Source organism: Periophthalmus magnuspinnatus, chromosome 11 (assembly GCF_009829125.3).
Source record: "Periophthalmus magnuspinnatus isolate fPerMag1 chromosome 11, fPerMag1.2.pri, whole genome shotgun sequence".
Lineage (NCBI taxonomy): Eukaryota > Metazoa > Chordata > Actinopteri > Gobiiformes > Gobiidae > Periophthalmus > Periophthalmus magnuspinnatus.
In genome coordinates, this window is record NC_047136.2 from 6843196 (window position 1) to 6855588 (window position 12393).

The 12393-nt window shown below is 40.1% G+C and overlaps 1 protein-coding gene across 2 annotated transcripts in view; it reads right to left on the reverse strand.

Moving 5' to 3' along the window:
* The window catches only part of ctnnal1 (catenin (cadherin-associated protein), alpha-like 1), a 46465-nt gene extending 37044 nt beyond the window's left edge, over positions 1 to 9421 (reverse strand). Inside the window, exon 1 of one of the 2 annotated variants that reach the window (XM_033975490.2) lies at positions 8992 to 9421. In XM_033975490.2, coding sequence (XP_033831381.1) covers positions 8992 to 9087 — 96 coding nt within the window. In that variant the 5' untranslated portion in view covers positions 9088 to 9421. The remainder of the gene's footprint in view (positions 1 to 8991) is intronic. The other variant, XM_033975491.2, reaches the window with a different exon arrangement.
* Between the last annotated feature and the right edge of the window lie 2972 nt (positions 9422 to 12393).

A 12393-nucleotide genomic window follows, 5' to 3' on the forward strand; every position in this document is an offset into this window, starting at 1 on the left:
CCAATTCATGTCACTGAAGAAAGTTGTGTACTTGTAGGGAGCAAACAAGTCTCCCTGAAATGTTGATGTAATGCTCTTTCCTCAGTATACAAGTCCAATTCATGTACATTTTTCCTCTTTCCTCAGTATATACGTCCATTCATGTACATTTTTGCCTGTACATTTTAGGTATAGTATTTATATTAGATACTTGTATGCCAGGCATGGGACCAAGCTGGTTGGTCTATGGTCAAAGTTATGCCTCAAAAACTGAAAATAGAAGTTGCTTTCAATATTTTATTTAATTTATGTGTTGTCATTATTATCCAGATACTAGGTAGAAGGTACTAGCAGTTTCATAATGTCCTGTCTCCTGGCACATTTTCCCTGGAGATATGTAGCAGACAAAAGGCTGTAAGAATATCGCTCTTTTTCACTGGGAGTCCGCTGTCACAGAACACGACTGGCCCTTACAAGATGTTCTTGTTTCAGAATGGGGCAGTGCTGAGTAGAGGCTCAGTTTACACTATAAAGGAAAGCCAAAAATGCACTGAGAAGCCGAGGTATAGGGCTGAGCTATGTGTTACCTTTCGCCCGTGGCTAGTTTTTCAACATCGTGCATAATTAATGAGGTGATACAGGGACACGGACTCTCTGGAGGGGTAGAGATTAAAAGTGAGGAACCCATGGGCCGCAGAGACGCAATCCTAAGCAGAAGCTGAAGAAAGCAGAGGCTAAGGTGTGTGACAGGAAAACAAAATGAGGAAATTGGGCAGAGAAACAGCAGGAAGGCGGAAGGCATACAAACAAGGCGCCAAAGCATCTCACATACCGATACTCAAGCAGCCAACACCCTCCACACATATCATAAAGTCAAGCATGGAGCATGACCAGGTCTATAACAGCAGTTTATAGTCCTACTTGAACACATATGAGGTCTAAGGGCGCACACGGATTATCGTATAGGAGTAAGCTCACAAGTATTTATACTTCTGCTTATTCCTTTTGAGGACTATCTGGCACTGCTTATGTGCATATAATTGATTTTTGTTTTTCTCTCTTACTAGAAACAGCTCAAATAAACAAGATGAACTGAACTGATTAGGTTCAAATTGTTTCAACGCTGCACACATTTATAGCTGATACCTGTTGAATACAAAAGGAATTATAGCCTAATTAAAGTCTTAATATCTCTTGGACATTTCTGGTAAAGCCAACAGAAAGACATTTGGATCATTTCATTGCATTGATTGTTTAAAGGTCCTGTATTACGCAAAAAAAGGGCTATTTTCTGATCTATGTTATAATGTCATTACCTCCTCAAAAACAGACCTGGAGTTGTGTTTTGTTTCATTCACACAAAACACAACTGAAGGTCTGTTTGTGATGAGGAAACAACATTATAACATAGATCAGAAAATAGCGTAACATGGGCCCTTTAAGAAGAAACAACACAAAACCAACTTTATAAACATAACACATTTCACTCCATTGAGCACAGACTTGGAAAATGGATATACAAATTTGCACAGCTGCACGTGTATTATCCACACTGTTATTTGAAGGTTAGAGAGACACTGCAAATTGAAATTACTTACTATTAAAGCTCTAAATGATAAGGAAAAGTTTGGTATTCTGTGTCCCTCTGTCCTTCAGTTTCTTCATTTGCTCACGTCAACCTCGTCTCCTTAAAAGAACTCATTATCGAAAGGCACCAAGTTCAAAGACACTTCAGGAAAGCAATTAACACATACAAGACAGACTGGAGGATTCCTCTAGAGCGAGCAGAACAAGAGGGGGGATTTGGAAGAAGCATTGGGAGATGACTGTTTGTTATAAAGTCAATCAAGAAGTGAGGAAGAGAACTCATGAAAACAAAGTGCTGAGTTCTGATGTTATGAGGAAAGGATAACAAAAGGGAAGATTATGACAAAATAGAGAGAGGTGCATTAAAATGAAATCAAACATGACTAAGCCCAAAGCCGAGATTAAATAAAGATGAATACACATAAAGGCTACTTCTGCACTGATCCTGGAAACTTTGAGAAGCCCGGCATGTTCAGAGGGAGCATAGGTGCACAGATTATAGAGTTTTTTTTATTTCTGAAATTAAAACGCAGATGAAAAAAGTAAGTCGTTCATTTAAAAAAATAAGATGTTGAAATGTATCAGCCAGATCCTTAAAAATCAAATAATTGCTTAATCCATTTCATGAGGGAGTTTAAATTTAACAGCAGATAAATCTTTCCATAGACTGTATATAAAAAGCTAACCCGCTTCTGGCTCTACCGACTCTGGCTCCCATTCACTTTCTATTGAAAAACCATCACCCCTTTCTCTTTAACTGCTTCAGTGAGTCTTGTCATTTTGATTTTAAAATGTTCATATTCATCCACTCTACATGATCCTGGTATTTTTACTTTGCTATAGTGTCCATAAATCTCCCTGCTAAACCAATAGTGCGGGCGGGAAGGGGCTTTACCATCAATAGCCTGGCTCTTGATTGGCTCTTTGGTTGCTATGATACTATAACTGCTAGCCTCGATGAGCTATGGGTGACACTTCTTTGTACAGTCTAGGGTCAACACTTTTAATTAAATCGGGTAGAGTTTTGCACCTACACGGCCCCCACGCTGGGAACAACTGTCCTGTAATGATCACTCCACTTTGAACCAAAAGACACACATCACCCCCCCAATGGCATCCAAATAACAGCCTGTCATCTGTTTACCTGTAGTTGTCCAGGCAGAACACAATATGGATACGCCGCATGATACCTCGGCCAATAGAAAACAGGGAGATGCATGCGATATCAGAGGAAATGGACTGTGCACTCATGGTCATCCGTCTCCCTTAGGCGGACAATATTTACTGGTGGGACGGCGCTCATACAAACACCGGCTGATTGCTTTGCAGGTGGCAAGTTAAGGTGGTGAAAACAATATGAATTCTCCTGTGGAAATGTGTAGAATACATCTTAAATATATCTTTAGACATGAGCCAAACGAGCATTTTACACACTTCTTGTGCCATTGTTGCTTTCCCTTATTTTTCACAGCCACATCATCTTTTACAACCAGTAATTAAGTCCCTTATTAAAGTGGCACTCATGACACATACATTTTATAATTGGCAAGAATGTAATGATGTTTTTCCCCCCAAGCAAACAACGAAACAACAATTAAATCTCCCTTTTGGCTTCAAGTTTTCCAACTGGAATAAACATAACAAAAAGAAGAAAAAGCAGACACAGACAAAGCAAGGGTAAGCAGAAGCCTTATTTTCATGCAATACGCACTTACTTAAGAAACAAATGGGAAATGGGACAGAGCACAAGATAGGATGAACAAGTTGTGGAGTCTCATCCCCGGGTGGGCCTTGGGTGTACTGGGGCGGGCTGGCTCCGGGTGGCTTTGCTGAGCGACCCACAGATCAGCAGAACACATTTATAGATTATTCACTGTTCTATGGATATATTCATGTGCGTATTTGTGTATATGGGTGTGTTTATTATGAGTATTTTTTTATGTTTCCATTATTATCATCATTATTATCTCTCCTGCTGTGTTGTTTAGTACCTTTCCTGCATCCCATGTTTCCCTCACTTTTGTAAATATGCACTTCACGTTGTAAATATTGATGTTTGCAAACTAAAATAAAAAAGAATACATAAAGAATAAAGATCCAAAAATCAATACCTTCTTATAAAATTAAACAAAAAAAGCAGTGGTACTCAGAGATACATGTTTTCTCACTGCGGACACATGTGCTCATCATATCTCCATCTCACGACTAAAGTACTATGAATATACTGTACAAGCTTGCAACGGGCCAAGCAGCCACCTGATACTTACGGAGAATTTAAACCCTGTAATGCCCCTCTGTGTGATTCATGTACAGGAGCTCAAAGACAGACTGCTACTGTATACAGCCTCATTTTCCCCACAGCACAAATATAAAGGAAAGATTATGCCCTAAAATTACAGGTTGCAAAAAAAATTATATACCTGCAGGTTTGTGAGTGAAATCCGGACGAGCCAAGCCTTTAATAAACTGATTACTTTGCCCTGAAGCCCCTGAAATGGCCTCCCATCTCCATCTGACACCAAATGGGAACTTTTGAGAAATGTAGCCGCTGTTAATACCACATTTGGACAGTGCAATAATAGAAGTGAAGCTAAATCAATACCTTATCAGCCTAGGCAGCTATTCCAATACATCTCCTAGTTCTCTCTGAAACAATTAAAAGCTTTATCACTATTAGCTACTACGCCTATGAATACGTTAAACAGAGAGGGTAAGATAGCCTTTTTCCCACTCCTCATAGACAGACATGTTTTTTTCATCTGGAAGTATATTAGCCAGGGAAGGGGTCAATGGATTGACATGTGAGACAGACCCTTTTATCGGCACTTAAAAGGAACAGCAAACTGTAATGGCTCCCTTGATAGCAATAGCGAGAAAAGCGCGAGAGGGAGGATTAAAGACAAGCAGTGGTCATGCAGTCCCAGGCAGAGGTGTTTATGTAGTATCCATGTGCGTAAGAGAGAGAGAGTGAGAAGGAAAGATCAGAGCAAGAGGAAACGCGAGGGAGTCATCATCAAAGCCAGATCCGCTGCCTCTAATTTGACGAAGTTTAACTGACTAATGCAGCCACTTAACAAGAGAATGCTGAGGGTTAAAGGGTATTACGTCTCTTTTATTTGATAGCATGGCCTTGTTCACTGTTGTATACGATGGTGAATTCAAATCCTCATTCATAATAAACTATTCTTCATCTCCGTGAGGCTTGTGAATTGGGACTGATAAATGGTGAATGAAAAACTCCCCATAATGGTATTAAGGAGGCACTTGTTGGAGACACTTCAAGGGTAAGCAACTTAGCTTAAGTGCTGAAAAGGGTAGTCTGGTTCAGTCTTAGTGTCATCACCTTTTCAACAGCACCCTCCCATTTCCACAGATGAAATAAAATCTACAAAAGATATGTCACTAGTAAGAAATAAGTACTACATTATGTAAGAATATGTCTCCTTTTCCCATGTCTCACTACATGATTTGGCGCTATCCTCGTGTGGCTTCACCTTGGTATCAGGAAGCATTTGTCTTCATTATCATCACAGGGCTGGAGGAGCAGATCTGTGAGAACTGGTGGCAACAGTCATACCTCTTTGTCTGCTATAAAAAACAGCTGTACTAGCAGGCGTTTGTCATGTCACTGCAGAAGAAGACAGAGGTGCACATGACATAGACTTGGAGCTTGTACAGTATAATCACACGGGGGGAGTATTCAAAAGTTAGAAAAGGTTGCAGAGGTCACTCAGTCGTGGACAAATGAGGGATTACACCTCTTGTATTCAGTGACAATATAATTTACAAGAACAAATGTATAAGTCGCTAATTTTAACACCTAATACAATTACTATTACTCCAGTCTTACACACACAAATACCACTAATGCAATAAAGACAAGTAGCCGACTGCTAATGCGCAACTACTATTGTTTTTTCACTGACTAATGACCTGGCATCATTTTGCCTGTAGTTGGCTGTGCCAACAAACATAAACTGGGGGTGACAGTAGCTCAGTTAGAGTGTTTATCCACGGATTTGAAGGTTGCTGGTTCGAAACCCGCTCTTGACATAAATCACTGATAGAGTGGTCAGATCCACTGACCGATAGGTTGGTGGTGCAATTTCAGCTCCAACAGATGAATACTTTGTGTTCTTGAGCAAAACACTTAACCCACCTCTCCCCCAGTCTGTGCATACACTGGTGTGTGAATGGGTGAGTGCTTCCTTGATATAAAGTGCTTTGAGTGCCTCAAAGGTGGAAAAGCACTGTATAAAAATGTGATCATTTATCATTTTACTGAACTTCAAAGGAAATAATGCATTGATTGCTTCAAATATGAGTATTATTAAATCAGTGATTTAGAGATGTTAACTTCTCTGCTTGATGTAAGCCCATGGGAAACTGTTCAATATATCCAGTATGGCACTGAGCCGATTGACCAGATATCTGTCCTGACTACCCAGTGTGACAAAAGTTACCAAAAAACGATTGCTCCTCTTATTCTTAAATAAACTTTTAAGGTACAAAACCATCTTGGCACACAATATAAACATAATTGATACATACTTATTCATGACTTGAATAATGGTAATTTCATATAAATCTATGAAGTATAAAGTAGATATGAATCTTCTCTGATAAATTGCTTGAAAAACGGTTTCTGACTTAATTTTGCCTCTATGATTGCGCCTTTATTATATTCGCAAATAGAACAGAAAATTGACTGATCTTAATGTATCTGCTGTTAAGTACAGTCTGTGCTTAATGAGCTGTTTTGTTGTTCAGCTGTTTTATAAAAAGCACATTCTCAATGCTGTTGTTGGGCTTTGGCTTAAATAAAAAAATAAGCACATTTTATCCGGTCTTTGGGTAAAATTAGCACCAGCTCAATCTTTTTACTTCACTTCAACACAGTAATAGGATGCAGAAATACAAGCTCGACAGAAGGCCTGGAAGCTTGACAAACTCTGTCATCACTAACAACAGTGGACAGTGGATGGATTCTTGAGCCCAATTATAGCCAAGAAACTTCAGGATTAGTCCCACTAGGAAATCATGAATCTTTACTTTCACAATTCAAGTGTCAGAAAAATGTGTGAGCAGTGATGTGATCAAAGACAATGAAAAAAATGAATATTTTCACTTCAAGACCACCGTGCCCGTCTCTTCCGGACACCATAACCCCAAGAGCCTCTCCAATGACACTAATCACTGCTTCAAACAGAAATCTTCCTAATTGTTCTCAGTCTGGCCACAAACCACATCACAAGGCGCTCAACAGTTAACAGTTTAGCATTAGTTTCCCCTTTCTCCATGTGATATCTAATGCATTGTGACCGCCCATAGTAAATCATTCTCCTAGCCATTCCCTCACACTGCTGTCCTATTGGTATGGAAATTGTTCTTCATGAAGAGAAGGTGTGAAATTACAGCACATTAAGCTTCTGTTGAAGTTTCAAGCCGAGTTGCCAAGTCTGCTTCTTTATGGCTATTTTGGGTTTCTTATTTTGGAAAGTTGCTTGCAAATTGTTATGCCAGTTGCGTTTTTTTGGACATAAAATAAGTGGTTTTAGCCGTTTTCAATTCTGTTTCATGTAAATTGATCTGGTAATGACTGATAACAACTTGTAAAATATGTTAAAAATGTGATTAAATACATGCACATCTCATTAGCACTCTTTCCATGGCAACACATAAATGACTTATTTTTGTGGGTCTTGCGGAGCTTGTTTGGACATTTTTTTCAAACTCTTTTTCGTTTGTTGCTCTTTGAAAGTCTGGCAACCCTGCTTTCAAGCCACATGAATGGATGAAAGTGCCGAATAACTCATCTTTTTTGTTGCTTCTTCTGATAAACAGTCCAAAAGTTAAAGAAATAACAAAACAGGTGAAGCACTGGAGCTAGCCTGAATGCAGAGTGGACTGTCTTGCTTGGCTGTGTGTGTGTGGCTAAAGACAGGGAGACTCCAAAGCCTATAATTACCAGGCTGGTGGTGGGAGTGCAGCTGATAACAAAGGCCCGGCGATATCAACGTCATACTGAAGCAAATATAGAAGGAGACTCAAGACGACTAGATACTTTATCAAACTCCATTTTACACACCGATTCTGATTTCATTTCCTCTTGACAATGACCCCAACGACTTAACAATACACACTCAAAATGAATGCCATATATTAAAACTGGTCTCACTGACAGTAATTATACTAGTGTGATAGCCATATGTGAGACAAATATTCAAATAGAAGTAATAAATGAGGTGTTAAACAGAGAGAACAGCTTTGTATTGTGTGCTATGTAATATTGAGTTCATGCCATTGTACAAACACTTCTTTTGTATGTATGCACAAGAGCGTAACCACAATTGCATGTTCCTTTTTAATCGGCCTGTTATGCTGCCACACCCCATCCTATAAATCAAATAACCAGAGAAACTCTATCCAAATAAGTCAGTGTAATGAACAGAAAACAATATAGGCCTAATGAGAGGAAAAATTGGGTATTTTGCAGTATTTGGTAATGGTTATTTCAGCATTGCAGAGCTCTGTTGCTATGGGGACTTCTTGCCTCACCGTGAGAGAATAAAAGTTAGAATAGACTGTCCTTGAGGCCCACAATTCAACACTGGATGTGCTGAATGCAGTAACTGTATACACTGCATTCTCCTATCATAGTGCTGACTGCAGTAGGATGAGAGCCCATGTTCTTTGCAACAAAAGTTAAAATTATGCATAGAACACTTTTAAAGCACTTGACACTTTTAGGGTGTGTTAGTGTTCACCATTATGCCCTGTCAATAACACTCTGAGGTGAGGTCTCATTTACTCTAGGCCTCTTGCTCCCATCAGCACTTGGTCTAGATGCCACGCTTAACATGGTGAGTGGGGTTTGAGTTGTTGAAAGAGTCCAGTGGCTTTAAGAGGCTCTCTCTCATTTCCTACTGTTTATTGGAAAACAAAACACGTGCCTCAAAGTGGCTCATTTAGAGAAGTGGGAGTGGACTCTGCATGGCTTATAATGGAGACTTCTGGGAAACTTTTAGGCGTCACTATGCGTAAAAGGTGTGTGTCAAATGTAAAATGTAAAATGTAAGACATAAGAATTACATTTTCCAGTTGCCATGTTTTACCTTCATACGGCAGAGCCTCCCAGCTCCGTGCACGTCCAAATGAAAACAGCCTAGTTTTATGAACTAGCTTCGGTTTTGGTGCCACATTAGACAGAAAGCATTAATGTTTGCAATAAACACTTGCACTACTGTTATGTTAAACAGTAACTGCGCAAACGTGGGACGTGCCCGCTCCTGGAGAGCGCACACTTTGCAAACAGGTAAACACAGAAAGTTAGCCCCGGGCTGCTGCTGTGAAAACGAGCCAGTCTAAAATGTGCGCAAACACACGCTGCTTTAACATGTCTTGTTTTATTCAGTTGTCACTTACCTGAGATACAAGCGGGATAAGCGTCTGTTCTACCGAGCGAGTTTTGATTTCCAGTCCGGAATCAAAGTTTGTGTTTCCGCACGGAGATGAAGCCATTCCCGCCGAGCTCTCTGTGCCTCAAACAATGCACAGCAGCCTTCCACTTCTCTGTGAGCTGCTCCTCGCTCCTGTGCTGCAGGCTGGAGTGGCAGACTTACTAAAACACTCGGAGGGTTTCGCACTCGGTTACACTGTGGTTTCTGGAGTGTCTCTTTACGCGCACGCACGCTGCTTGGATCCAGACTGTCGGTGGTGAGGAGACTGCGCCCGCTAATGTCCATGGAGTTTACTCAACTCCGGCTGAAAGCGGACTGCAGCACACCGCTGTGGACAACCGCACAACTCACCACAGCTCACCACATCTCACCACAACATTGTCCAGGCTGCGCGTGTGCGCCTCAGCTCTCCAAGCTGTTTAGCCTGGATGAAGTCAGGAGAAAAACACATTTCATCATTAATCACAATTCACACATTATGACTCCTGGCTGGTTGGCTCTTTGGTGAGGTTATTTTTCTTTTACATAAGAAGATCCAACAAATCCCTATTGTCTTTGACGAATGGAAATGAAAAGGTAGAAGCTACAGCCAGTGCAAGAATGTGTTCTTGTAGTTTTGTATTCTTTTTCACTTTTTGTCACCTGGATGCGTGAATTGTATAAATCCCAAATAAAATACAAAAAGTTTTAAGATCACACTTAAATATATACATGTTGTTGATTAGACAGTTAATGCGCCTGACTAATGAGCTTTTATGGTTTTAATTAGGTGTTACATGAAGACTTATAGAGAATTTGGAAATCAGGACTGACTGAAGCATCCAGGAAACAGGTTCCACAACTGTTATCCTCAAACTGAAAATCCAAGTCTACAGGATGTTGGGGTACTGAATTTCTCAGTCTAACTTGCACAGTTCATCTTCAAAGTCAATGACTAACTTTTTTTTTTTTTTTCAGAATGATCACGTTGCAGCTTGTTCTATTATCTGCCTGTGAAGAGACTCCATACTTCTTTGTCATCTAACCCACTCGCTGCCAAGTTTTCTCTAACCTCAAGTGGCTTCAGTGGCTATTTCCAACTTTTAAAAGAGCAGCCACTGGACAGTGATCGGTGAGTAGCATTTCATACAACACACACATGGCTTATGTGCACTGTACCAGTGATGCTGATGCTTCCTGCTTTATCGCTATTGTGGTTAGCAGTGTCAGCATTCAAGACAATGGCAGTGTGTGAGTGTTGTCCTTACACCCGAACAGTATTTATTTAAAACCCTAGAGCCATGCTTTAGACTACTCCTGCTTGTTTGTAAAGGCCCTCACTCACACAGAGTGCATCACTGTACAGGAAATCAGTACTTTGTATTAAGCATACACAGACGCACTGCTGAGTCTGACCAAAGGAAGAAATTGAATTCGTGATAAAGAAAAATCAGCACGTTTTATCATAATCAATGGGTTTCCTGCATTATAGGTTATTTACCACAGCTTTTGTCTTATCCCTCATCTGATCAAATTTTTCACTTTGCCTCAGTCTATTTAAAAATAAATAAATAAATAAATAAATAACCTGTGAAAATTACAGTGTTTCCATCTAATTCAAACACATCACTTTCTCACTAACTTGTGTTATGTTTTAGTGCAGTGATTTCAAGGACTGTTTTAGTTCTTCAACTCATTGTATAATGAGTTATTATCCAAGCATCCTAATGTAGACTATTTTGAATTTGATCTGTACTCACATTCAGACCTAATTTTTCCTCGTATAATCAACATTTTCTTCAGTATCTGCAATATAATTCAGACTGTACATTTTTCCCAAATCTAAACTCCACTCAGGAAGCTCCCCTTGTGTCTCTTCATGTGCACATCCACAGAAGCTTATGCACAGCGCTAACATCTGCCCCACTCTCTTGGTGTGTGCGCTATAGAAGTGCTGACTTTCCCTTCTGCCTTTTCTCTATTTCGTTCATCTTTGCTCCTAGCTCCATGGCTTTTGGGACCAGAACTGCTGAGCTTAAAAAAGTGATTTTGAACGCTGTGAAACATCAAATGAGCACACACACTTATAATGATAAGTAGATTGAATGTTTGAATTCAAAGGAAGAACTAAGGAGGCTTTTCAACCATGTGAAACTAAAAAGAAAGTTGGGGGTATATAAACTTCATAATGTTTGGTATGTAAGGTCCAGGTACAGGATAGTTTCCACTGTCCTGGTCTATTAAGGATGAGGAGCCGAATATAGGCTTCGACATATGGATTCATAGACATTCATAGACATTCTTCTCAATAACTCAAAGTGAAGAGAAATGTGGGTTTACATTCAGAATCAAAGCTGCTGAATAAACAGCAGATCATCTGTCTGTAATTTACTGCCAAGTGGCACCCTCAGGGACAAGGCTAATTTGATTCGTTGTAAACAAAAGCAGGCAGGAGTAAAGTGGCACACACAAACACTTTACCTTGGCTTTGCCTTTTCTTTTTCTCTTCTTCTTTTGTTGTTAGTATCTTCAAACAATGCCAAAACTTAATGAAACTATGTTTAGTTGTGCCCCTGCTGTTTGATCAGTTGAGATAATATAGAAAGTGCACCTCAGTTCCTTTAGGGTCAAATGATTTCTTTATAACAATAGCTAAAAAAATGTTATCACATTAATATATACAGAGGCATATTCTGCAGTATACAGAAAACAGATGATTTTATTCATTTAGTGGTGTCCCTACATGACCTGCAGATTAACAGAGATGAAGATCTCTCATCTCATAATGTATGAGATCAAAATAACCTGGGGGGGGTATTCAGTAATGCAGCTGTTTGGCTGTGATCCAGGTTTAGCTGCCACTTATGAGCAGAGCTGTAGATGCATGGGCATCCTCAGGAGAGAGGTCATCTCCTTCTGCTAAGTCTGTCTAAACCTTTGGAGACAGAAGAAAGAGGGACAAGAATAGAGGGACCAGCACTCTTTATTTTCTGTCAAAATCCTGGTGACAGTGCTCTGCTTACGTCTTTGTCACATACAGACTGGACACTAGCGATCAAGCTGACACACTCCCCCTCTCTAGTCACACGCTCCCATTTTATTTGGCACTATCTGTCTTTGGTACATTGACATTTATCACATTGTCTCTAGAGTTCAGAGATGAATTTCCCACTTCCCTCTCCTCCCCAAATCAACTGACTGCTTGAAACTCTTTATGACAAAACTGTATTGTCAACCTTTGAAATCCAAGTGACCTGAAGGCTTTTTTAAGCATCAGGCTGTGTGGCTGGCAGCTAGTTCAGCTGCGACCAGTCACCTCCAGTCAACACTCCACAAGGGCATAATACACAGTGACACAGCAGTGTGTGTGCTGCCACTCTCAGCAGAG